Source organism: Vanellus vanellus, assembly GCF_965231255.1.
Source record: "Vanellus vanellus genome assembly, chromosome: 21".
Classification (NCBI taxonomy): domain Eukaryota; kingdom Metazoa; phylum Chordata; class Aves; order Charadriiformes; family Charadriidae; genus Vanellus; species Vanellus vanellus.
The window spans coordinates 3,300,696-3,328,589 of NC_138926.1; the positions used below are offsets into that span (position 1 = coordinate 3,300,696).

The following is a 27,894-nucleotide window of genomic DNA, read 5'->3' on the forward strand; positions in this document are numbered from 1 at the left end:
GATGCTAGGGCTTCCCAGCAAAGGAGAAGGGTAAGCTGGTCCTTCCAACACAACATCCAGTGTCTGTAAAGACTGTGCTAGACCCGTGCCCTCACAGGGAGCTGGCAGGGCATAGTTTGCAGTCCATCTCTGAATGATTCTTCTCAGCAAACAGACTCTTAATGATATCTATAATCAATGGCAGCCTACAATCTTGGAGGTCGAAACCCATAAAATTAATAAGGAAGCAATAGCAAGCAAGCACACCAAGAGCATCTGGGAAGGCACCAAGCACAACAGGGCTACACTACATCATCCCTGGCTGCTGGGTCCTTCTCCTACTGCCTCCTCCCACTCCTCAAGACAGGTGATGTAGTAAATGGAAGTAGTAGGAAAAAGAAGGGAAACAGGAGCCTGAAAGTGAAGCAGAGGGTGAAGCGGCTGATCCAAGCAGATATTGTGCTTAAGGACATATGGGAGTCTTGCTCCCCAACCCGATGCTTGGCCATTTGGGATTATCCCATATGGAGCATTTTCCAACGTTTTGCCTAATCTACTCTTAGGCTACTTCACACACATGCTCCCTCCTTTTCCAAGCAGGTGGAACGTCTACCATCTCAAAAGCGTCGCTACTGAGAAATGGCTCTGATGTGCGACGCAAAACTGCTTTGCTTGATTACATTGGGTTCTGCCTAGTCTTGGGATGTCCTTAGAGCTCCCTAAAAATATACTTGCTGGCAGCAAGCTAATCCTCCCCTGTATTTTCACAAAACACACACACACAACAGAAGCAAAGAAGCAGCGCACACCACCCTGTGTCCATTATTAAGCAGCTGCCTCTGGAAAGAGCAGAATATGCTTCCAGTGTTACTCATGTTGGAGTTACTTCACCTTCTCTCCAAACAACTACAAGAAACAGCAGGCTGTATGAAATGCACCCTTTGGTAGTGTAACACGGAAACTAACTGCGATCCTGCATGCTTCTGTCTTGCAAGATCCCTTTTCTAAGCACTTTAATCTGTAGACAACGCCAGGTGCAGTATCCCCTTGATCAGCAAAGTCCAGCACTGGTTAGTTCATATTTCTCCCAGGAAATACACCAAAACAGGTCACCAAACTGGTCTGTCAGTGCATATTCTCCGTGTCCATATTCTCTACGTCCATTTGCCCTGTCACAAACCTGACAGCTGGGCAGCATAAGCTTGCAAAACCACTCGAAGTCTTGGATGACCCGGAAAAGCAGCTGCCAAATCGACATGCCATTCTGTGCTGGGTGGCACTGGTCATCGTGACCTGACAAGCTTTCTAGAGCCCTCTGCACACAGCTGTTACCATAGCAGGCATAGTAAACCAAAGCACGGCAACATAGCAATCAACAACAGAGCTAAGGTGGTGCTCACAAGCCCATTGCTGTGGTCTAAACCACTGACTGTCCATGACATGCATCTGGTATTCCTCCTGGGTTCAGAGGAGCTCACACCTCTTACTGTGACAAGTACTTTTATGCCAGAGGTGATTTACTTGCTGCACGTCACACTCCAGTGTCTTTTCTCCTGTGCCTTCCAGGCAACAGCCTCTGGGACCAAAATGTGACTCAGCAGGCAAAATACAAGGTAATCCTAAAGTCCAGCTCAGCTACCATTCCTCTTTAGGTGACAGTTCTTTTCCAGCATCACAGTCTAGGCTACTTGCATCCTACTGCTCAGGCAGGAAAAGATGCCAGATGCCATGTCAGAGCAGTGGCAGCAGGAGGCAGCTTATTGTTGTCCATAAGGCAAATCACCAGCTTTGATTTCTGCACTGCTTTTGACCTCCCAGTTATTTGGGCAGTGGGGATGGGTCCCTGATGCCAACTTCAGGGCTGTCGCCATATCTCCATGCTCCATTCTCTTTCCATCTTCCTTCTGGTAAAACGGATGTTGCAGCATAGGGACAGCATTTGGTCCTCCCTTCAGCTGTCCTGGAGAAACATCTGTCAACAAGATACCATCACATCAAGCCTCTGCGTGCCAGTGCCAGGTGGAGTCTGAGGCCACAATCTTGTGTGCTGTCTGCCTTTAGATGTTAGAGATCTTCAGAAACGTGGGGCAAGACAACAGGGTTTGTGGGCAGCCTGCTTTCCTTCTCTGAGTGACCAGCTCAGCAGAGGTCAGGCGTCTTCCATCAGGCTCTCCATCAGGTCAGCAATGGAACAGATGCTGCACGGCAGAAAAGCATCTTCAGCCCCGACACTGGGTTTAATCCATCATGCAGCCAAAACAGAGAAGCCTGGAAGCAGCCTCATTTAGGACTGGCTGGAAAAATTCTTTACAAGAAGCTCCCAGACATGTTCAGTAAACACTGAAAATCAAATCATCCCATGCCTGTGGCTGCTTCTCTCCTCCACTGCTGGCTACATCAGCCCTGGTTAATGCGCTGAAATGCCTGCTTTCTCCAGGCCACTAGAGGCAGACGGCGCGACAGCTGTGGTCTCGAGCTCATCGCTGGAGCCCTTCAGAACTAAGAACTCCAGCAGAATGTCCAAGAGGCAGAAAACCAGGTGCCTGAAATGGAGAGAAGACAAAGCTTAGGCTAGTCGGTGCACAGCGGAGCTGGGAGATCAGTTCCAGATACACAGAAGCCAAAGCTCACACAGGGAAGAAGCATTCTGACTGCCATCAGGGGCAAGACAAAAAAGACCTTGTACCCTAGAAGAAATGTTTCGAGGGATGGTTCAGGGTTTTTTTTCCACCCCCAAAACCAGTGGGTGTTTGAAGCTGCTGAGCAGCACAGAAAACACAAATGCATCTCCTGGAGTGAGGTGGCACATGCATTTCTCTGCAGTTTATCACAAACATACTGCTTCCCAAATGCACAGCAATGGGTACACAGAAAAGCACTACCTACACATATACGCAGCTACCTAAGTTCTACTAAAAACAAACTAAGATTATTTGGTCTGAATTTCCTCTGACAGTCCCCTGACATTCACAAACTAAGCAGGCCCAACAACATAATTAACAAGACTAGCTCAATAATCTCCATCCAGACCGAGGTCCTAGACATGCACCTTCATAATAAGCAAGCCAGATGCCCTTTGATAGTATCAGTCCAGGAAAATTAGCCAGATATGTTCTGTGCCAAGAAGCTGGCAGTGTGAATCTCATGGCAACGCCCTGAGCATAGCTTACAGGCCCCATCACAAAGGGTAAAGAGACCATAATCTACGTACCTGTTTATCACAGGCTGGCCCAGGGACTCCAGGACCAGGGTCCAGCTCATCCGACATTTACTGGTTCCAAGGATTTCTTGGATCACATCTGTCAATGTCAGAGATAAAGCTTTAGGAACTGCACATTTCCACAATAGTACAACAGGGTCAGTCTTCTGTTGGTGGGTGCTAAATCAAAGTTTTTAATGGTGCTCTGAGCCTGCGGCATCTCATGCCCAACATTACCATGACAGAAAACATCCAGGGACAGGACTGAATGCCAGAAAAGCCTTCCAGCCTGGAAGGCCTGGTAGCACTTTTTCATCCCCAAAGGATAGTAAGAGCCCCTCATACTGCAGTAGGGAGTTAAAAGTTCAGACTGCACTCACATGGATTAGGCAGCAGCTGCTTTAATGCCAGAGGTCCCCATGTCAAACTTCAAGAGAGGGAAATCCAGTGCAGCTGGGCTCATGATTTCAGTCCAGTGGAAAAGCCACTCTTTAGAGCAAGAAGCCAAAGGCTTTGCCTTATGACTCGTCTCAGCAATGGTACCCTTTGGCAGCAGGCGGGAGCACAGCATGGCACTGACTTTCCTGAGCCCTACCTCGTTTAAGGTGGCTCAGCAGGAACTGAACTACCAGCACTATGCACAGAGTATGTGGCAACTCTGCATCTGGGAATCACCAAGACATACATCCTTTCTCTGAGCTGTGCTGCTCCCCCAATGCTTATGCAAACTATCTAGAACTGGGAAACTGGTTTTTGCTTGCAGGAAACCATTCAAACTTCAAAGGTCACAAACGTTTCCCACTGCCTTGGCATAAGCAGGCTCCATCGCTGTTTGTAACCACATTTCCAGAGATGCAAATGCACTGGAGGGTTCTCCAGCCTCTCAAGGGCAGCTGACATGTCTCTGAAGCACACTTACTAGGCAAGATGCCCATCAGGCTCTGCAGGGCCTGCTCTGCTGCTGCTTTCTTCTGTTGCTCTGTCCTGGCCGGTTTAGGCACTGCTGGGAGAACTCCTCCAGGCCAGATGGATTCCTGTAGCAACTGGAGGTACTGGACCCAACGCTGGGTGCAGGTCAGGTTAACCACCTGGACTTCCAGCCACCTGTGGGCACAGGGAGAGAGAGAGAGAAAGCTCAGGAAAAGTCAGGCTTGGTACCAACCCATGAGCTTTCCACTGATCAGAGGCCCTGGAGGGAAATATCAGCTTGCTGGGTAAGTTAATGTGCAGCTTCCAAGTCCATACGTTAAACATTTTCACAAGTATTAATTAGCTGAGTTTCCCCCTGCACCAGAAGTATGTAAGTGTAAATCTTATAGACAGAAACACAAATGCAAAGTCACAGTGGAAAGGCAAAAGCCATGAAAAGCTCCATTGCCCTGCTGCCCGCAGGAAACCAAATGAGTAACCGGTTCCTAAAGGGAGCACGGCTAAGGGATACTGCTAGCCTTAACCTCCTCAGTTAGGTCCACATGCAAGCAGATGAGAGAGCCGAGACAGAGCTGTAAGAATCACCAAAATTGACATTTTAACTCTAAAACCACCCCTGTGACTGACTGGAAGGATACAAGCATGGTCTGGCAACCAGCACTCCCCTCATCAGTCCCTTTGCTACCTAAAGAGTCACGGGTGTCTCGCCTGGAGACCAAGACGCACGCTCCCAGGATGTCAAGGCAGGAATATCCTGCTGCTTTGCGCTCCTCTCACCCCCTGTGCTTCCCTGCTGTCCAGCCCTGCTCCATCCACTGGTGGCAAGCAATGAAATCATCGTTGCTCCCATCCAAAACCCTGCGCTGCACATCTATTAAAAGGAAAGTTAGGTACCTGCCAACAAAACTGCTGGTCAGCCCTCCCGCTGGGCCAAGACTGTGTCCTTTATACGGTAACAACCTGCAAATCCTGAGGCCGCGGGAATGCTGCTCCACATAAGGGCTCCGAGGGGTTCGCAGCCTGCGTGGGGGAGATGTGTCCATACCACCCAAGTGCTGGCCAGGGAAAAGTTCCTAAATCAATCATGTGGACCCTCTTTCCCAGACGTGAAATCACTTCCCCGTGTAATAGGAAAAGCCATGGCCGTCAGTCAAAACTTGTCAGTGCCTAAAATCTTTCCCCTTCGAATATGGAGAGGCCAGCGGACAAATCCCTGATGCCATCGAGGCCAACAGGAGGGTCCCCATCAATTTAGCAAGACCAGGACTTGGCAGCACAGCACCGATGGCGACGGCCCGCTGCCGCTGTCCTCGTCAGCAGGAGGCTCTGGAGGAAAGAGGGGAGCGTCAGCACAGGGTTGGGGTAAGGAGAAGACTTGCAATTTTGCCAGTACTTCAAGCGTCCCAGAGGAGAGGAGTCCGCAAACAGGGCCAGGAGACCCGTTCCTCTTGGCAGCCGGCGTTCGTGCTTGCAATTCCGTCACCACTACGCCCCGGCAGCTCATAGTACATCCAAGAGCATGGGCCCTGCCAAGGCAAACTTTATTTAACCTGCGCTCTGCCAGACTGTCTGCATTCTTCTCAGGCGAGGCATTCAGGCCAAGGGCGTCTTTCCCCACACAACTGGGACAATGCGAACAGAGAGTCTGGAATAGCAACACCTAAAGGTAACCAGGAGCAAAGGAATGGCAGGTAGCCATCATCGGGGCCAGGGCTGCAACATGATGCTCCTTTCTTCAGCACGAAACGAGGTGCCTAGCTGCAGGTCTTTAAGGATGCACACCTAGGAAATGCCAGCTGCACAAGCAAAGACCATTCAAAAAATCTGAAAACGAGTCTTGGTGCAGCTGTAAGGTCTGTTATGTCTCAGGGCAAGGTCTTACTGGAGCACGGACAATGCTCCTGGTGATCCCAGTAACAGCACTGGAAGTGGGGAGACATGGCCTTTACACTCAGCCTCACCAGGGACCACGAGACAGGGCCAGAGATCCAAAGCATAGCTTCTACCTGTCTTAGAGGACAAAATGTCACAGCACAGGCTTGCCTGGGAAAATGCCTTGTTTGAAATACAATTGCTTAAAAGAGTTTTTATCTCCAGTCATCAGTAAAGTTTAACACCCCGGACCATGTTAAACCCTCCAGCCATCCCCAACCAAATTAAAGTGTTAAACTGTGGCTCCTCTAGGGGCAAGAGCTTTCATTAACATGGTTTTTCATTAACATGTTTTCTTATACAACCTGCTTTCCTAGTTGAGAAAACATCTGACAAGCAACAGAAGTTCAGAGACTTGGGGACAGAGTTGCAAACGGTACAACTCTGCATCTAGGGAGATCGGATTGAACATTGACTTGAAATTCATCTCAGCAATAGTCGCTTACCATCCTTTAAAAGGTTGCAGAAAGCAAAGAACAAGCTTTCTTTTTTCTTAGGAATGTTCCTAAAATAGCAACAAATCAAGCAAATAGTGGGCAGAGTGAAAGCTGAACTTCAAGACGACAGCACACGTTTCCAGACAGCTCAAGAGTGGACTGAGAACTGACGAATGCTGGAAGGCTCCGTACAAACAACCTACCATTTCTAGATCATTTATTTCCATAAAGCGACCAGAACTAGACAATGAAGCCTAGAAGTAACACCGATAAATCTGATCACATGTGCACACATTGCGATTATGCAAGTGCTTACAGGTCTTGATTCCCACAGTTGCAAAACACCGTTGATGGATTATTTTTTTTTAACTTAGTCTAGCAGCTCTCTGCCTTCTACTTTGGGAAGCGAAGGACAGCTCCATCAGTTTTGCCCTACCTGTGCCGATGCCTGCTACAGCTCCATGCAAGCTCCTGAGAAGAGGCCAACGTGCCCCATTGCATCTTGCTCAGACAGCGGGATACTCACTGCTGGGAGAGGGGGAAGAAGCACCAAAAAGCACAGAGCATACAGAAAAAGAGGAAACTAGACAGGGAAGGGGACAAGAAAGAAGAAAGTGAAACCAAAGATGGGTGCAAATGGAAGGAAGGCTAACACCGCTGTGCTCTGGGTTCCCTTTTGCCAGTCTGTCAGCGTGGTGACCCATCCCAAAAGCACTGGGAAGAGAGGAACTGTCAAGACTGGTCCATCTGGCTCAGCAGCCTTCCTGGGAGAGCAGCTGATGCTCTCAGACACTCCAGAAGAAAACATCAAAACAGAGTAACATTCCTTTTCCTCCCTACTCTAAACCTGCACCTGTTAAAGTCACCACCAACACCCACTTTGGGGGATGCACACTGCACACACGGGGGCATGCCCGAGCAACGTGCATTAAGCAGTGAGGAGCAATAACTCCTCGGCTCTCCCAGCTGTAGTTGCAACACAGTGAGGGTCACACCAGGCTTCATCGAAAAATCCTACCTGCGTGATACCCAGATTTCTCTGGCAAATTGACCTTTCCATCAGACAGACTTGCTGCACCAGGATCAGGATTCACACTTCTCACACAGGAACTCCAAATATGTGCTTGGTCCAAAGCTGACCTTCGCCAACCGATCACAGATGATTTTTTGTACTATTAAAAGACTAAGCATTTGAGATCCATGTGCCACATCGAAAGCACACACCCGCCTTCTCCCAGGTAGAAATAAATCCAGCAAGAAACACAAATAGACCTTCCTTTTTTTTTTTTTTTTTGGATGGCTGATGAGTTACTATTTCCATTCTGCTATTTCATGAAGAAATAGCCTTAATAAGAAAGAAAGAAAACAAACCCATCACTGAACCATCTCCTTGCACTTCAGCTGAGATCAGAAATAGATAGAAAGTGACCTGCCTGGCTCAGACGTTCAAATGCTTTGATAATGCCCAATGCAAAGCGGCAGACTGCAAAGGCTACAAAGTCCTGGGCGTTAGTCTGGAGGTGCATAACTTGCCCATGCTGTAAGGGTCCTCTGTTTGAAATAGCTGCTGATGGAGGAATGAAATGGCTGCTAAAAAAGAGCTGATTTAATGCCATGGCTTAAGCTGGAACTCCAAGGTCAGCTGAAGGGGCCCATTAAGATAGGAACGGCAGAAATGCCCAGGGAATGCGAAACAAGGCCTGGGGGGTACATACCTTGGCCTTCCTCTGGCACCTAGAAGCCACAAGGGCTGCTAAGACGGAGCAGCCTATGGTAAAAACAGACTAAAAGTCAGGAACAGGCAAAACATGATATATGGCCTTGGTTTTACCTGGCTCCTTCAAGCTGGATGCACTCACTGGACTACCCAGAGAGTTCACCTGCAGATAGAGAGAGCTCAGCTCAGCAAGTAAAGGCTGGACAAGTTGGATTTGCTTAGTCTGGAAAATAAAGATGGACCAGGAATGGACAAAAAGATACGATACTCTCCAAATTTACAAACAGCTGCTGGAAGCCAGTAAACCTCAGCTTTTCTCAGGCTATCAAGGTTAGGATAAGAACTAAGGTCACTTCACTTGAGCTGAGGAATGGTTGAGTTAAATGCACTGATTGTAATTAAAATCTGAAGCAACAGCAATTGTGATTCCCCCAAGATTGGGGATTTTTAAGGATTTAGACAAACACAAGCTGGAGGCCATGTTAGGAAGAAGACAAAGACAAGAAAGCCTCTACTGATCTGCTTTAGCTGTATAAATACAAATAGCTCTATAAATACAGGAGCTGTGCATAACAGTAGCAAGTCCAGCTCAACATCTACTACTTTCCACCCCAGAACAAGGCCTCCATTTCCCTGAGGTCAGTTAACACGGCATGACTAACCAGAAGCTCAAAAAAGGCCCAAGAGACTAAGGTAGTGAAAAGGATTTAAGAAAAAGGCAACATCTGGAAGTGCACAAGGCATTCAAGCATCTGACTCTTATGAAATCAAGAAGGCTGGTACTTAAATCATGAGACCATCCCTCCCTTCCCAGTACTTGTCCCCCAAATTCCTCCCCAAATTGTGCCTCAAACCACAAGAATATCTTTAACTCAAGGGCTCAGAACGAGCAGCATTTCAATAGCTTGACTGTAAAACATTTCTGAGCAAAGCTTGTAAAACAGCTGCAGAGGGCACAGTTAGAAGAATGGAAAAACACAAATGGAGAGCTTTTGCCCCCAGGCTGGGCTTTTAGCACCTGCTACTTGAGCCCACGTCCACCTTCTCCGCACAGCCACCAGCAGAAACACGTGCAGCCAACTGTTGGCACGCTCAACTCAAACATCTTCAAAGCAAACCCACACTTGCCCAGGCCATCGGTAAACCCTTTGGGGAGGAAGGAAACACAGGAGAAAAAAAAAAAAAAAAAGGGGGGGGAAAAAAAAAAAAAAGTCCTCCATAAATCAAAGAATACGAAGCATCCCGAGTCCGTTTAAACTTCTGGCCAAAGACACACACGTAAAAAGTAAACTATCCTTCTCGCCTTACTGGAAATGTTCCTCTCCTGCTGCCCTATAAAAAGTTTACAATTGTATATGCTATGAACAATACGTCCTGTACCCCCGCCCGAGCACACGGTAATGAAGTGTTTGACCAGCGAGGCCGAGTGCCTTCCCCTTGAACAGAGTGTCTTGCCAGCCTCACACCTCCCAAGCGCAGCTCCGAGGGCAGTTGCACCAAAAGAAGTAAGAAATTGAGCTGCAAGGAGTTCACGCATCCCATGTGCCTCGATTAGACTTACCCACATCAAAACCTTGCCACCGTAAGGCAGTGGGATTTTTCTACCTGCTTGGTGCAGGCAGCGAGATGCGGAGTTGGCAGAAGCCCCGCGAGAAGCGGGTACGCAGGACTTTTTACTGTGGGGCAGAGAGAAGAAAGAACAGATCATCCCCTACTGCCTGTAGGCACGAAACCACACCTCGGTGCTGGGATTTGAGGCACCATCTCTGTGCTACTCCCTCCAAAACACACCTGCTGCAAAAAGAAATCATGTAAACACAAAAGGGCTCCGACTCCAACATCTTCTCCCCTCTATGAATTAACCGAGCTACTCCAATTTTTGCTTTTCTCAAGCTGGATCTCCCTGCAACATCATGGGGCTCAGAAAAGGGGGAGAAAGCTACGTGTTTTAAAAAAAAAATTGTCCCCAAACCCCCTTGATTTTTAACAAAGCATCCCAGCTTTCGATAACATCTTCATCAAGTATTTATTGAGCCAATTAAGCTCTCAGCAGTACCCCAGGGAGAGGCCAGGCTGTCTCAGCCAGGTCCTGCTCAGAGCAGATTGCTTCATTAGCCCACTTCAGAATCAAAATACATAAAAACACTGTTAACCCTTCACAAGCCAGGGAAAATTAAAACCAACAAAGAGACATTATTTTCTCTCGATCCTTTTCTTCTTTGTCTCTTCTAGTTGAAATATGAAGTTGTTGGGTTTCTTGGTGTTTTTTTTTTTAAACTGGGAAAAAAAGTTGGCACGTATCTAATTGCTGAAACAGAGTCAAAAGGAAAAGAGAGAGAGATGCAGTTAAAATAATGTTGCAATTGTTATCAAAGCACAGACTGCTTGCTTCATTCTAGCGGCTGTTTTTGGAAGAACGCTGCTTCTAGAAGAGGGAAAAAAAAAAAATTGCTTGGGACAGAGATTCAAAGCCAGATCCAAAATTTCCAGGTGTTTGGAGACAACTGAATCAAGGCCTGTTTCCAAGTTGATTTTTATTTACTTTACATACACACACGAAGACACACACAGTCCTGAAGACCACTTTTGCTGACATACCACAGGCTCGCGATTTTTACTGCTCCTTGCAGCTACCATACAAATAGCCAAGTCCAGAGATGAGGAGGAAGGTGCCATAGGGTTGGTTCCCTTGTATAGGAACTTTGTGCTGGCTTTTAGGCTGGGTTACACACTTGCACCACTGCAGGAGAGACAGGACCTTTGCTACCATGTACCCGAACCTGCCAGCACAGCCCCTCGATGCATGGTTGCAAAGGTCCTTACTAAGCATGCCCAAATCAACTCCCCCAGGTAACAAGCCAGAACAGTGAACGGATTTAGTTGCTCCAGCTGCACCTATATTGCAGTATTGGCAGCTCGTTTCTGCCAGCGAAACTCAGAGGTGCTGCCCAAGCCCGGAGTGGTAAGCTACCTGCCAGCTACGAAGCCAAAGGAAAGTGGGAGCAGCCACGCTGGGAACAGCTTTAGCATAAACCTTCACAGCTTCTTCTGGCCCCTGCAGAACACAAGACAACCCTCAGCTTTAATGTTTTTTTCAGAGATAACGCAAGGAGGAAACACGGAGCCTCTGCAGCAAACACCTGCCCATGCACAGCCATGTCCTACCCCGGGATACCCCCTCCACTGGGTGACACGCGTACAACCCAGCTTTGCGCTGACCCCCAGTGCAACCCCACACTGAGATGAGGTTTGTCTCACCATCTCAGCTGTCGGACATGGCCCCGTGAAGCTCCAGAGGGCCAGGGCTGAGCAGAATTGCTTGCCTATGGGCAGTGTGTCCCCAGCACACCCGGGGCTGCAGGTGCTTGGCTGCCCGAGCAGGCAGGTTTACTCAAGGACATTTAAGAGGGTCAGGCAACACTACATGCCGGTGGCACTTTCAAGTCAAGAGGATCAAGGAGACTGCCAAGGGTCTTTGTTTTTGCCAGTTCTGTTGGCACAGAGATCAAGGAAGAAAGAAGAGAAAACCCAGGGGGAAAAAAAACAACCATGCAGCAAGCGACTCCCTGAAGCTATGAGGTCCTTGACTCACACCAGCAGTTGCACAAATGCCCACGACACCTGGCCTGACATCGACAGGCTCCAGCACAGAGCCCCAGAGCCAAGAGGACAGCAAGAAGGCAAGGGCAGCCTGGGGTTGTGCATGGGGGTAACCCCCAGCCCACCCAAACCCACCTTGTGCGATGGTCAGGCACCATACCACATTCCTGCCAAAGGAGGGATGCGAGATGTGCCACGAGAGCAAGCTGCAGCACCCTGTGGACTGGCACAGATGTCCAGGACCCCAGGCTTGGCTGCAAGGACCCTTTGCTGCCCCATTAAATTGACAACCCAGGACCTTTGTCAATCACAGGCCATGGATAACCGTCCGAGAAGTTCTCACTTGGTGGGGATAGAAGCTGAGTGAGCCCCTGGCAGGAGGGCTCATGACACCAGCCACACTGCTGAACTGGTACCCCTCAACACACAATGAGGCAGGGACTGGGGGCGACATGAAACCTGATGGCGTGGAGAGCCAGGAAAGGACAGAGGGGAGGCCACGGCAATGCGACAGTCACCCTGGAGACCAGAGGCCTCGCTGCCGACGGTGCTTTTTAACTCTGCAGGGAGCAACTTCTGTAGCAGCCAGCTCTGAGACCACTTCAGGGGCCAGGGAAAAATGTCCTGCTCCCCAAAGCCTTGCACATCCCATCAAAGGTGCACTGATATGTGCAGAACAGCATCGGAAAGGACAAATTCTGGAATAACCCACAGCTCTGCAGGCTCCAGCCACCTGCACAAGCTGCAGCACTGTTCACATCATCTGCATCCTCCCTGCAGCTACCCCGGAGTGTGGCATCAGCTTCCTCCACGTGCCGTAGCCATACCTTGCCCAATTCGTTTCCATAGGCAAGCAGGGCCGCTCGTGTTGAGGCATTTGCTCTTTAGACGGAGACCTAGCCATCCTGTTTATCCAAACCCTAACAGACTGAACCCTCTGCCAAAATCCAGGCTGCAACAAGAATTCAGATGCTCCAGACCTACCGCTGATCAGATAAAGACAACCATGCCTCTGTGGCCTTGCCCAGCTCTTGACCCCTCAGCAACACTTAGGAAGATCCAGCACCTCAAATCAAAGAAAACCCCTTGCTGCTACAGCCTTCCCAAGACCATTCAGCCCCATTTTAGTGTATGTATTCAAAACCTGCCCTGTGTACTGCCCAAGCGCCCCTTCTCTCCTCCACTCCCACCCCAGGGGACAGTGCCCCTCACCGCAGCACCCAAGAGCCAGGCTCCCTGCAAGGCCATGGCCTAAGACCCAGCTCAGGGGTAGATCTGAGCTCAGATGGACTTTCTTTTCCCATGTTAGTTCAGCAGCAGCTGAAACCTTGGCAGAACCAGCTCAAGAGAGGAAACCCTACAAGGAAAACAAGTCAAAGCTAGCCAGACCCCAGGTATCCTTGCAAAGGGAATCAGTGCTAGAAGAACTTGCAAGAAACCACTCTCATAAATGCCTAAGTCATCTGTAATCAGTCTCAAGCCATCCCTGGCTCTACATCCTTTGGGGAGGAACATCACCTCCCCAAATCCACCCGCTTTGCTGAGGAATGATGGGACAGGGGACAAAACCTAGAGGAGCACCAGAGTGACCCAAAGCAAACAGCAAGCCAGGCAGTGCTGCGCTCCTGGGTAAGGCAGGCATGATTTCCATTTATTTTAACTTGTGCTCGTTGGAACATGACACCATCAAAGCTGCCTGCGTAGGTCCACACACTCCCTTATATACACACAGGCACTTCCGAGCCCTGGCATGGACTCTGTGCCCCAGCCCCACTCAGGTTACAGGGTGCAGACAGCTGGGGTGTGCGGAGACACCTTCCCTCCGCTCGGTGGTTTGCACTGCCACAGCTTTCTGCTGTGATGCATGGGAAGGAGTTGGGAAAAACATACAGACCTGGATCTGCATCTAAAATCCTCCCAGGTCCATCCCTGGAATGCTGGCACTCTGCTGGGGCTCCCCTGCAGAAGGGGATACAGAGGTGGTCCTGGGAGAACCTCAACAGCAGCTGAAGGGCATGGCGAGCTGGTACCCAGTGGCTGTCGCCCCAGCTCCATGGTTGCCCCCAGCTCATCACAGCACTGGCAGACCCCTGACCTAGTGACCATCATGCCATTGGGGATGGACCGAGGGCAGGGCCCAGGGTCACAGCCACAGCGTGATTTGCATGCTTGCCATGTATTTTTAACACCGCTTTGACTCAGAGGGCTCTAAAAAGCACACAGATTCTTCAAATGCTTTTTAGCTCTTCCACCAAACACCCCCAGAGCCCAGAATAGACCCATCTACTCCCCTTTGCAACCAGGTCCCCATTGCAGCCTCCCCATGAAAGGAGGAGATCTGTGTTTCCAGCCCGTGGGAGGGACATGAGAGCCGGACAGCGGAGGGGTACAGAGCCGGAGCAGGGCAGCGGGTTTGTTTACAGGCACGGACCCAGCGTGCAGAGAGGCTGCTGGAAGCAGTCCTCGGCCCCGGGGTCGTCCCCGCTCCCAGCGAGCCTCCCAGCCCCTCCGCCTCTCCTTCAGCTCCAAAAAAGGATCACTCCCTGTTACATAATGGGACGAGGTACGCATGGATGCAGTCTTGCTCACGCAGCCTCCCTTTTACTTAACAATACCTTTTTCGGTCATAGAGCCTTCCTCTCCCCAGTTACTGTTACTCTGACAGTCAGGGGAGATGGATAGCGCCTGGCTCCAGCTATTTCAGCTACGGAGAGGGGAAAGAAGAGTGTGGTGGGATGCTCCATGCAGAGGATGGCGAGCAGAGCAGGGTAGGGAGGTCCCATAATCAGTAACAGTTTGGTCACAGCGATCACTTGATGTCACTGCAGAGGATGCTGTGGGCACCACAAGCCCAAGGGAGAAGGTCCCCAAAGAAGAGAGGGATTGGCTCTCCAGAGAAGCTGGACTTAGTTCTTGGTGTTTTTCTGTTTGATTCTTCTGCTCTGGTACAAGGCACTCAGTGCAGAGCCGTAGCAATGCCCACAAAGACAGTCACAAAAAGGCTGCAGGAGCAGCACACTCATCAAATGGAAGCTGGCAGAGGAGTATGCATCCAGCAGCAACCCCCTTTCTAACACCCAAACCACTGCTAGGACACCTCATTTCCACCATCCACCACCGAACCCAGCCACTGACAGGAACAGAGTAGGACCTCATCTCATGGAGTTAAGATTCCTACTCGTACTTTGTGACGAGCAACTGTTAAGAGACAGGATGTGTGCCCACTTGCTGCCCTGTGTTTGTCCGCCTGTTCTCAGAGGTGGGAGCAACAATGCCTTGAATAGCACATGCTCCCAGAAGAGCTTCTGGTATTTTCTCCACCTGTAAAACGGTACCCAGAGGCAGTGCCAGGTCTGGCTGAGCAGTGATCATGTTGCAAATACTTAAATGGAAGAGAAATGCCACCAAATCCACGCTGTGTCCCTGGATAGACAGCTGGCAGCAGGTCTGAGGCTAGAGAATTCTTGATCTGCTCAGGACAGCAGTGGCCACCTGGGCCAGCCTTGAACACGAGTCTCAGCCACCCTTCTACATGGCTCAGGGACAGGGTGCAGTGGCAAGCCAGCACGGAGCCCCCCGATTCCCAATTCTCCCCCACTGTAAAATAACTACATGCCTCATCTTGAATGTCCGTCTCGGGCATTGTCTGAACTCTGCTCTCAAACCAGATCACAGCTTTCACAACAGGCAGACACTGACTGCTGTCAGGGTAGCTCCTGCACCCATTGCAGTATCCTGCTGAGCATCAGCGCTCCATATGGGCTTCCAGGATCACTAAAAACCTGCCACCCTTGATTTGAGATAGGAGAACCTCCAGCCTAACACTCCTTCCTTTCAGGAGACTGAAGTTCTGTCCCAAGCATGACATTCTGGGTTGGGGTGGTGACTACAGCAGCAGAAAGAGGACAAAAGTGTTCCCTGCAGCAGTCCATGAGCAACACCATCCTCCTGGCAACAGGTAGTGTTCACACTACGCAATTCCTTCCCCCGTCCCCTTCACACCAGGCCTGCGGACCCCTGACTGTCCCAGAACAAGAGCAGAGCGAGTGTGGATTTCTGCACGGACACGTACAGAACCAGGGACACAGGGTTAGCTCAGAAGGTTGTACTTGCACCCTGTCCTGATCACGATACCAAGGAGTCACAGGACTTCCCGACACCACCTCCAGCCAAAGGTTTGCCTGCAGCACACGCTGGTTCACCCAGACTTATTGAAGCAGAGCAGCTACAAACACATTCACCCTCATGCTGCTCCACTAGCACAACTCGTGGAGCTCTTCCACCTTCCAGAGCAAAGCACGTGCTGTGTGTATGACAGCTTCTCTAGTGGAAAATACCAATGCCACGTGTTGGTGCTGCAGGCTCCCTGGGTGACCGGGACACAGCTTATTAGGAGGTGATGACGTGCCTATTCAAGCTCTCATACCTCTGTGCTTGCACACAAGGATTGGGTTCCAGCTCATTCCCCAAGAGACCAGAACCCATTTTGGGGAAATGGGAGCAACACCCACCTCCTCCCACCCAAGGAAACAGACTCTGGAGTGATGGCCAGCAGCCCCTGACCTCAAAGCACTTCGTCAACCTCTGCTGAGGGCAGCTTAAATTACCAGCTCGGTTATAATGTGCTGCCCTGCACATTCTGACACTGGCTTTGAATGCCTGTCAGAGAAGAAAGGGCGTAGGACTGGGGAAAAGTGGTGCTCCAAGGCTCCCCCTAGCCAAAGTCATAGAATGGTTTGGGTTGGAAGGGACCTTGCAGATCACCTCGTTCCAACCTCCCTGCCATGGGCAGGGACACCTTCCACTAGACCAGGTTACTCAAAGCCCCGTCCAACCTGGTCTTAAACACCTCCAGGGATGGGGCAAGTCCTTCTGGAAAGGCTCGCCTTTTACTCCAAAGGACCACATCCTCAGCTAGTGATAGTCACTGACCTACACAAGAAAACAGAAATGCTCTCTGTTTGTATGTCTTGGTCTGGTGCCTTACCACACAGATGCACTGGCTTCAGAAAAGCTTGGCAAGTACATACCAGCTGGAAAGGAAGTCTTTCCCTAATACATCTGTAGGTCACTGCCCAAGGCGCAGGCACAGGCACTACTGGCCCGCCGCACATCAGAGAGGGGTGCATCTGTGAAAGCAAAGGCCCTGGGAAGCTGCCTTTGAGCTGTTACTTGACAAGTCCCTGTTCCCTGTGCCTGTTTATTCTCCTTTTGCAGAAAGAACAAGCTGAGCCCCTGGACAGCGAGAGACCAGGAGGCCAGCAGAGGCAAGTCCCTCCCTGGTGACTGAAGCTGGACACCCTTGCCCGTTCTTGAGGCAAGAAGCCCCCCATTCCCAGGGCTGGATCCTTCCTTTCCCCTGTTGTTAAAGGACAAGATGCTGCCCACTAGAGTTACATTGCAGATCACAGGGAAAACAGCTCCTAGTGCAAATCGACAAGATGTTTACTGTATACACATGCAATATCTTCTTTACAGAACCTTTTGTTTGATGCGACAGAAAGCATTTATCTGCATTCAGGCAAGAGCTCCATTTTAGACTCTAACTCCAAAGGCAATACCACCTCACAGAGCTGTGAGGTTGGTCACTGAGGCCTTACCTTTGAATAAGGGTCCCGAAGAGCAGGTGGAAGACCTTCTGGATGTTCTCCGTGCACAGCCAGCTCCAGTGATCCATCAGCAGCAGACGAAGCACGTCCAGGGCCAGGTCAGCCAAAGCTGTCTCAGAGTCTGCCAGGAAGAAGAGGAGGGTCAGATGAAGAAGCCAATTCAGCACCTAAGCAAACTTGGTGGAAAGCATCATCCAAAACTCACTCTTTTCCTCAACAGCCTGCCTGATGCTCTTCTCCCCAGCCTAGCGCCTTGTGCCACATGCAGATGACCTGCTGCAGCACAGCCAGCCTGGGGAGCCTGTCTTCCAGGCTCCTGCCTCAATCACTCTCTCATTTCTCCTTTCACCCAAGCAGGCCCAACCTCCCTACCAAGGAGTGCACCAGACCAGATCGTGGCTGCTGAGTGCTCAGTTCCTTCTCAGTTAAGCCGAGGGATTACCAAACCCCAGTCCATGCATGGGGATAGCAATGTGCCCAGAACAGGTGAGAAAGAAGGCAGTGACTGTACCCATGAGAAAGGTACTTTGCTGAGGACTATTTTCCTGGTCTTCACCAACACTTTCCCCTCTTCCAAGGTGCAGTTTTCCAGGCGCAAGACTCCAGTCGGTGTCTGCAGACTGCCATCGTGTGGCAGGTCTAAGTCTCAGCAAGAAGATGGATGAACCACATCTGGATAAACTAGATGCATGAGTTTAAAAAAAAAAATCCCCACACATGCCCACGTATCCCTGGTGACACAGACCTAGGACAGCAAAACCTCTCTGTGATCCTCAGAAGGATGTCAAACCCTACAGCGTAAACTTGCTAGAGAATTACTTTTATGCTGCTTGGACCCAAAGTATCATAGGTTTTATGCAGAACAAGCTCATTAATGTACCACAAACCTGCCTGAGACAACCACTCCTAGGCCAGCACACCAACCTGAGGCTACTGCGTGAGCTCTCTTGGCAGAGTGAGCTCCTGGACAGCAAGTTCCCCTGCTCTGACCTTCCAACCACTGTCTGCCAACAGAGACCCAACACAACTGTTCGCACACAAAATACTGCTGGAGATAAACAGGAGAGGGATTCTGGACCTCTGCACATCTCCTTCCCTCCTCTTCCTCTCCCCACTGCATATGAGCTAGATTAATTAACTCCAGGCCATTTCATTTGGAAAAGACAAGGCATGAGTGCATTTGGCACCTCTTGCTCTGGTCCATGCACAAGTTAACCCTCGCTTGCTTTGCCCTTTGAGACTTGACTTCCCTGTGCAAAAACTGGAGCAGGCTGTTTAGCTTCACCAAAACCCCATACAAAAAGCATCGTCAGCAAGCTTTGTTTATTCCCGTAATATCCAAGTCCCCTTCCTCAGAGAGCTGTTGGCCAACCTCTTCCGAGAAGTCACCCAGTGAGCAGATATGGACACTGGTTGCCTTTATAGCCAGCTGCGCCCCAGACATTCATTCTCCTTACCCTGCCAGACCAGCCTGCCCTGTCTCAGCTCTGAAGCATCACAGACCTGCAGGCATTTGACATCATTTACGTAAAATTTCCTTAGGAGTTCAGCTAACTTGGCCTGCCTGTATCTCTCATGCTTTGCGCGGAGCACTGGCCTCCAATTCCAGTACAGCTCCCCAGCAGCCCCAAAAACAACTGCGGGCCTGTGTTCAAAGACTATAGGCAAAGCTGGTAGCACAGGCTACGTTTCAGAATACCAGACCCATCCTGTCACAAGCACATGCTTTCAGTCAGAGCTTGCCAAACTTGAACCACTGGAGTGAAATTTTTGGAAAGTTCCAGCTGATACAGCTCAACTTTTCCAAGAAAAAGATTAGAGAACATATTTTTGCTCACATTCAGGATAATCGTGTAACTGCTCTGAGAGGCTGTAGCACCCCCGCACTTCAGAGGAGGGATCTATAATCAAGAAGGGAACATCATTCCTTGAACTGGCATTACATATTTGCTATACCCTCCATATCTATCCAAACTCAGCTGAACCTCAAAAATCCTTTTATAGCGCATGGATATATTAAGGCTAACTTGAGACTACCAAGAAACTGCAATTTAGCCATTATTCAGTTTCTAAGAGCTCGATCTTAGAACTTTGGCAGTTTAAGCAGTGTGTCCTGAAGAAACTTATTTCTGCAGTAACTGTACCAGTACACCAAGGTGAAGATCTACAGTGACACAACTGAGCTAAGACCCAATTTGTTTCCAATAGCAATAAAGACCAGTCCTGTTAGGTGATTGCTCTGGAAAAACTCCGTTTGCCTTCCCTTTAATCAACACACAGGAGACCAGGTCCTTATATTGAAAACCCTGCAAGCTGAGCCTGCAGATGTTGGAGCTGTTGAAATACCAAGGGAGATATGGTGAAGCACTAACAGAGCGGCTGAGCTCACCAGAGTCTGCGTATGCATGTGCCCCCTGCTCCGATGCGTACAGCCCATCCATATCCTCCTGCATGGAGCTTTCCTTAGCTTCTCTGCCTCCCTCGCCTTCAGGAGTTTTGCTGGGGACTGCCTCCAGCAGCTTCTCCTGCTTCTGGATGAAGGACTCCATAGCAGCCAGCGACAGGGTGCCAGAGACCTACAAAAGCACCGGTGTATTAGTAACACAGTGGTGAGCTGCACACAGCCAGAGATGAGCAGATATGAGATCTCCTCTAACCAGACAGCCTCCCATCATCTGATTTGCACCTTGCTGTAGCCCACGGCACAACTAGGGCTGCTTTATTGCCTTCCTGCAAAGACCCGGCATGCAGGAACAAGGCTGCAGCAGCCACAACCCCCATGCACTTGGATCATGCCAAGCCCAAGCAAGGCAGTGATTAGGCTTATGTAAGGATTGCAAGAGGGATCTGAACTTACAGCGGTCCCCTCCCTGACAGAGTACACGATCCTGTCATGCGCTTCACCCACACTCAGCACTGGAGCAATTTTACTGGATGAGAACCTCAGCCTGGACCTGAAAAGGAAAGATATGGCACAGTCAGGGTTTTCTCCGCAAGCTGTGAGCGATGAGTTTCCCAGCCTCAGCCAAGAACCTGGACCAGCTACCTTTGTCCAGCATCATGTCCCAGCTAAGAAGTCTCATTAGACCTAGAGCGGTTCAAAAAAAGCATCTGCCCCCAGGATAACAGAGAGGCTGCAGTAAAACCATGGAACAAAAGCATTAAAGCGCTTTTCCTCAACCGCACATGGGCTTAATGAAGGCTTTCCAACACCCACTGTGTACATACACACACCTTCTTCGGCAGGTATGTTACATATAAGCTTGCATGCAGATGTAGGGATTTCTGTTCGGCAAGGCGTGAGCACCATACACAGCAAAGTGTTCAGAAAAGCCTCTGAGATGAAACATATTCAGCAGGATTGTGAAATCCAATTATAAACATGTACACACAGAAAGTAGGACATGAAAGGGCGTTTGGGATTGTGGGACAAATTGTAAAATAGCCTGTTTATCATTAAGGAATGTCCTTTTCAGCCAAGACGCTTCAAAACTTGTACTTTTTCGGTTTGTCTTTTTATCCAAAGCAGCTTTTTCTAGCAAAACACCACTTTTCTGGAAAAAAAGCCATACTCGTGCAGAAACCTTTTCTTCTGTAAAGGAAGACTCACTGATGAGCACAATGGGGCTCGTCACAGCCAGCAACACCAAATAAACACTCGGTGAGCAACACACATGCAATGACCTTAAATACTGCTCCTAAATAAATATTCAAACATTTGCTGGGCAAGGTGACATATCACTGTGTTAAACACACAGGCGAGGGAGTAAACCTTCAGGTAGACAAGTTATAGCTGTATTTTGCAGTGACTCACCACATATGTAGGCCATGCACATGTTTAAGGTGCCTTTCTATTTTCTAGGAGCATCAACATCGTTGCCAGAAAATGCAACCCCCTCAGAGCTCCCTTAAGAAGACACCCACCTTCTGTGAAAATCAAAGGTTTCCTGGAAAATCCTTTACCCAAACAGGAACTCAAATACCCTTACTCAGCATGTAAAAGACAAAGCAATTCAGCTAGAGTAGGACAGCAACGTACCATCCACAACACGTAAAGCACCAAGTCAGTACTTCCCAACAATGGAGTCAGCTTATGTATGAAGCCCATGTTCTGCATAAAGCATAGGGGAAGCTGCAGAAGCCCTTACTTGTTAGCCTTCTTCCCATCTGTCTGAGATTTCCCATCCACTTCAGACTCGCTAAGATCCTCTGTGGGGCTCTGAGGCTCTGACCTGGGGAATGCCGTCTTCAGGGTGTCCACAATGGCATTGACAACAATCTGCAAAAGCCAGCAGTGCCATCAATTATTGACTATATTCCTATTCCTTGAATACAAATTAAGATTTTTCAGACACGCTCTATTTTCTTTTAAAAATCCCAGGTTCTTTGAGATGGGCTCCCACTCTTCCTAGCTTTCCAGGCAAGCTGAGCCCAGCCACACAGACAGCATTTGAGTATTTTAGCTACTGCTGTGGCAGCCATATATGTAGACATTGAAGCCCAAGCGGCATGTCTAGATGCAGTTGTAAGTGGTTCAGACAACCAGTTTCCCACTTTTCTACCTTGTCTATCCTGGAAACAACGAAGGGCTTCTTGACAAAAGCGATCCTGGCGTCAGTGTTCAGGGCAAGGAACTCCTGCACCTCCTCACTGTTTGCAATCTCAGGGACGGCACACAATTGCTGCAAGGAAAGATGCAGCTTTAGGTCTTTTTTGAGTCAGTTTCCCAGCTTGATCATGTAAAGTGCAAGTGGAAGAGATGTGATGGGCTCCATTGTCTGCCAGTACAGAGCTCTCCCAAGCACTAGTTTCTAGCTCACAGGGGCACGCAAGCATCTCACCTTCAAGAAAGATTCTAGCAGACTTTTTCTGGCTTCCACTTTATCACTGTCCATGTTTCCAAATGGGAGATCAGGGAACAGTTTCTTTGGGCCTTTGATATCTACAAAGGAAACAAACCCATTAGCAAGCTCAAGGAAACTGGAACAGTTATTTTAAAATCTTAATGCTCTCAGGGTTTAGACTACCACTACACATTGCCCAGCATCAGCCCAAGATAATAGGCCCCTCAAACCAGCGTGGCTGAATCAGACCTTAAATCCATACAGAACTTGCATTCTGCTGATACCATATCATCCATGCCTTTAATATTAAAGAAGCAAGAACACCAGTTTAGCACAAAGACTCTAGATCACTCGGAGAGCCCAGAAATTTTCAACGAAGCAGTTTTTCAATCAAAACCCCAGCTCTGTCAAAACCAAAGGATTATGTAGGAACATGCTAAATTCAATGAAGTTTTATACATCAGTAGCATTAGAAGAACCATTTTTTTCTTTTCAAAAAAAGCTTACATTCACCACATATTACTCTACTTACATGCAAACAATACACTTGCTGATAGCAGTGTTTCTATTCATTGCTAAGGTGCAAAACTACAAAAGCAAGCATTGTGACATGAACAGCAACAAGGATGCTTTGAAATGCTGAAATTCGCTGCCAAAAGAAATAAACTTCTCCTCTAGCCAGCTCTGCACAGAATAAAGACATGGGCATTACAAACAGCTCAGCATCCAGACCTGCACAGGCAGGACAGGATACCCTCAGAGCAGAGGAGCACTGACTGGGGTGAGAGGGAGAAAGATTTTCTCAGGAAGCTGATGCAGGCACTAACTTTTCAGGAACTTGCGGAGCTCTGGTTTCTCCTCCAGTCTGGTCTGGAGGTTGAGGAACTCCCGGTAACGGCGGTTCACGGTGTGGTAAGCCATTTGCTGAAGGCTGCCCGTGCTCTCACCCTCCAGGGCTGTCTCATACTGAGGAGGAAGCAACAATCAATAATCCTTACAGACAGCAAAACAACCCAGTTGGTCCCACAGCCCCCAGACCCAACGGAGGTCCCATCCAGCACTTCCTCAGATTGACCTTTCCTGAGGTACAGGGGCTGCACAGCATGCACTTCCCTCATGATGAAGGGAATGGTGAAAACAGAATACAAAAGACTCAATCAGCCCCATACAACCCTCAGCCATGAGTAGAGAGCCCTATCCCGCACCCGAACGACCACTGGAAAAGGCACTGTGCCCAATATTCCCCCACTACCAGATAAAATTTGTTCTTGAGCCATACACAGCACAAATTGTCATCTCCAAACACCAGCCCATGCTCCCCTGCCAGGGCAGGGATCCTGCAAAAGGGGTGACCGCCGAGGCAGCCTTTACCTTGACGGTATACAGGGTGTAGGGGTGGAAGCCAGTCCCGCTGTGCTCTCGGGCAGTGATGGTCCCAGTTATCCGCAGATTCTGGATGACGACTGGCCCATCGGGGCTGCTGAGCGGCTCAAAGCTGAAAGTGCTGATGGAAGCCGTTGGGGAGGATGAGATCAGGGGCAGAGTCTGGCCTGGGTCTGGGGGGCTTTGTGGTGGGCCCTCTGCTGCCCCCAGATCTTTCCCCAAGCTGGAGGGCCTCTGCGAAGAGGACTTCTTGAGGACAGCTGGGCTTTCTTCTTCCTTCTCAATTGCCAGGTCAATCTGAATGTCAGGGCAGGAGCTCAGAGCAAAAGCAGAGGTGGGAAGCAGGCCAGCATCCAAACTGGCGGCAATGCCCTCCTCCAGATCCCCCACACCATCCTCCGAAGCGGCCAGTCCCTCTACCACAGTGGCAGTGTCCTGGAGGGGTTCATCAAGGAACTCCCCTGTAGGTGATGGTGCCAGCAGGTCTGTGTCCTGGCCCGCATCAGGTGCGGGGGACTCCAGCTCCAAACCCTCGCAGGGAAAGAGGGAGCCCAGGGCTCGCGGGCGGAGAAAGGGCTCCTCTGTACGGCACAGCCCACTCACAGGGTCCTCTCCCTCCTCGCCAGCAGCCCCTGCCTCTCGCCCGGGCACCTCCATGGCCCTCGGCGAGGGGGGCAGCCTGACAGAGGCAGCATCCGTCTGCACCGTGAAGGGCAAAAAATCAGGCACTGGGGGTGCAGGGGGTGGCTCCTCACCCTTGGGCTTCTTGGAGAAAGCCCCAATGAGCAGCAGGTTGATCCAGTCAGGATCAGCCATCTTCCTGATGGCTGGCAGAAGCACATTACAGGCGACCAGCTCCACCACCACAAAGCGTCCTGTCCGTGTCTCCAGGTGGGGTCGGGGCACCAGTGCCCGTAGCAGTGTCTCCACAGCAGCCCTGGCATAGCTCACCTCAGCTGACGGGCTGTGGAGGGCAGGGTGCAGCCCAGCCAGCCGGCTGTACTCCTGCGAGAGGGTTCGGCCACCCTCTGGGTCGCCCCTCAGGGCCTCACGAGCCTGCAGGTAGCTCTGCAAGTGATGGCCGCACAGGAGGAGAAGGCGGCGAGCCAGGATTTGGCGGTCCACTCGCCCCATCCGCCGCCTCAGCTCAGTGGCCAGGCCCATCATAGCCTTCTCCACCTCAGCCTCAAAGGCTGGCTCACTGCTGACAGTGCGGTACCAGGAGGCGACAAAGTCCCGCACCACTTTGCGGATGGTGCCAGCAATCTCCCTCTCCAGCTTCGCCTCAGCTGCTGGGCAGTGAGGTGGAGGCCTCAGGGAGCTGACAAAGCGCTCCAGCCGCAGCCGCCGGCCAGGTGGGCTGAGGGCACGGGGGCCCAGCCAGCCACCCAGTGCCGCCAGCACCCCACAGAGCAGCCCCAGAGCCCGCAGATCAATCAGCAGCTGTAGGGCCAACAGCCAGCCCAACATGGCCACCAGCACCACCAGCACCTGATGGCCCCTTGATGGCCCCTGGCCTGGCATGGTGGAACTGGGCAAGGAGAGCTGCCCTGGGGCTCTGCTGGTTGCTGCCTCAACAGCTGCCACAAGATACCAGGGTTAGCAAGGGCTCAGCCAACCGTGTTCCTCACCAGGTACTGGGCCTTATCAGGGCTCAAACAACCAGTGTCCTTACCGGGCACCAGGGCTCAACCCACTGAGCTTCTCACTAGGCACTGGGGCTCACCAGGGCCCAACCAATTGAGCACCTTTACTAGGCACCAACACTTAACCGACCAGTGTCTTTACTGGGCACCAAGGCTCAACAGATTGGGCTTCTTCACGAGGCACTGTGGCTCACCCAGGCCCAACCAACCAAGGTCTTCCACTGAGCACCAGGGCCCAACTGTCCAGGTCCCTCACAGCCCTAACAGCTAGAGTCCTTCACTAAGCACCAGGGCCCAACTGACCGGGCTCATCACCAAGCGCTGGGGCTCATAAGGGCCCAACCTGCCTGGAGCCTTCACTGGGCACTGAGGCACACAGACCAGGCCCCTCACAGGGCACTAAGGTTCACCACCCAAGCTGAACCAACCAGACCCCTCACTGGGGCTCACCCAGGCCCAAATAACCAGGGCCTTCACCGGGCACCGGGGCCCAACAGACCAAGGCCCGCACCGGGGCTCACCAGAGACCAACCAGCCAGGGACCTTCACCGAGCACTGGGACCGAACAAACCAGGCTCCTCACCAGGTGTTAAGACACATCCGAGCCTAACCCACTTAAGAGCCTTCACTAGACACCAGGCTCCAACCGTCCAGGCTCCTCACCAGGCACTAGGACTCGCCAGAGCCCAACCGATTGAGGGCCTTCACCGTACACCGGAACACAACCAACCGACCGACCTCCTCACCGAGGTCGCTCTACCAGCACCAGCGCTCACGCCGCTACGGAAGACGAAGCCCTACCCAGCTAGCACCGACACAACAGAACCCAACCGACCAAACTCACCGCCCCGGGCTTAATAACCAGCGCAGCCGCCACCATCCCCGGGCTTAATAACCGGCACCGCCCGCCACTTCCGGCGCAACTTCCGGTACCGCCCCCCCCGCCGGGGAGAGCGGCACTCGCACTCCCCGACTCCCCACAGCGCCCCCTTGCGGGCGGGAGGGCTGGCGGCAGAAAAGTTTCTTGCCCTGCGCAGAAAAAGTTTCCTGCACGCATGTGGCGTTGTTTTTTTGGGTTTTTCTTTTGGCTTCTATTGGGAAAAACGTGTAGCGCTGCGCTGGGTTTGTCTCGGAGGTGGTAGGAGCGGTAAGATTTTCTACCGATACGCCATTTAATATTTTTTTTTCTTTTTTATTGCAGGTATTTAAAGAAGAAACATCGAGTTTGTTATGTACATGTTTAAAAAGAGAAAAAAGTGTTGTTTTTTTCCACCGTGGGTTGTTTTTTTTTGTTGTTTTTTTTTTTTTTTTTTTAAAGCCGGGTCGTGGCGTAAACAGGTAGGTGTGCTGCGTTCCAGGTGCTGAGCGTCATGGAAAACACCAGGGCATCCTTAACTTCATCAAATGTCGCCAAAAAGAAAAAAAGAAAAACGTGAGAAAAAGGGGGTTGGGGTCAAACAGAGATGGGGCTGAGCGCCCAGAGCCTGCAGGTGGTGATTAATTGGTGAGTAATTGGTGATTCAGCTCACCTGTGATGGGGTGTGGGCACAAAAAGAGCTGGGGGAGCAGCCAGTCATTGTTGGTCTTCTATGGGTGAGGAGAGCTGCTCCTTCCAGTTGTGGCGTTGTGCTCAGCAGAATTTGGCCTGAAATGCTTTATGGCTGTAAAAAACCGTATCTGGACTTTTATCTTTTGTGACTAAGGAGGTGCAGATCTATTGGGGAGCTCCATCTTCTCTCTACAAGGGGTTTCCTGGAGACACTCATGGAGCAGCTGAAGGTATCTCAAGTAAGAGAAGACTCAGGACGGCAGCGGGGATGAGCCCTTTCTACAAAAAGGTCAGAACAATTTAAAAAAAACTTCTTAAAAAGCTCTGTTGGGAGAATGGTACCTGCTCCGTTATCCCTTATTTTGCTGGGCACATGCAGCTTCTGGGGTTTGAAACGTTGCCGCAGGACTTGTTTGTCCTGAGGGGTGATATTTGTGTTGTGTGGTTCGATATCAAAGGGTTATTTGGGGCTGAAAAACTTCTTGGCTGCGTTGTATGAAACCTGTTGGACTTCTTCTGTTTTGTTTTTGTTACAGTTCTCTCTCTTTTTTTGTGCGTAAAGAGAAAACAAACAAACAAATAACCAGCAGGAAGGGGTACTCCTAAGTGTGGGAACAGGTTTTGGCTGGGATTTGGATGTTGGAGTTGGTCTGGGTGGAGAGCATGGGGTGAAAGTGCTCCTCCTGGCTGGAGAACTTTGCAATAGTGTAAAAATTACCCGAACTATGCCCGTTTTGAGCACCTCTCTTAGCTGCGTGTGGGTCCTGCAGGAAGGAAAACTAGTTTAATTGAAACCTCCCTCTTTAGTTTTTGTGTTTAAAAAGCATCCTTTTGGAAAAGGCTTCTAAAGGGGCTCCCTGCAGCCTGCACCCCCTGGGAAGCAGAGGCGTGATGCCGCTCTCTGTGCTGCCACGGCGCATCCGTGCGGGTCCAGGGGTGTTTCTGGGTGCCGGAGCCGCCTGCATGCGGGGCTGTGCTGTGCCCCCCCCCTCCACTCCCTGGAGGCTCTTATCCCCACTTTGGGGCAGTATGGTGTGAATACGCATCTTAAGCAACCGCTAGTACCCGG

General features: G+C 50.5%; 1 protein-coding gene across 1 annotated transcript; it reads right to left on the reverse strand.

The window, feature by feature from the left end:
• Positions 1-2,386: 2,386 nt before the first annotated feature.
• SNX19 (sorting nexin 19) lies at positions 2,387-25,222 on the reverse strand (the record flags this gene model as incomplete). The annotated part of the gene is made up of 11 exons (XM_082493877.1): positions 23,619-25,222; positions 23,075-23,213; positions 22,245-22,345; positions 21,966-22,085; positions 21,552-21,682; positions 20,261-20,357; positions 19,793-19,979; positions 17,395-17,524; positions 4,098-4,282; positions 3,191-3,278; positions 2,387-2,522 (listed from the first exon to the last, which is right to left on the reverse strand). Exons 1-11 carry the CDS (start codon positions 25,152-25,154, stop codon positions 2,387-2,389), a joined length of 2,850 nt encoding a protein of 949 aa, XP_082350003.1. The 5' UTR covers positions 25,155-25,222.
• Positions 25,223-27,894: the final 2,672 nt, after the last annotated feature.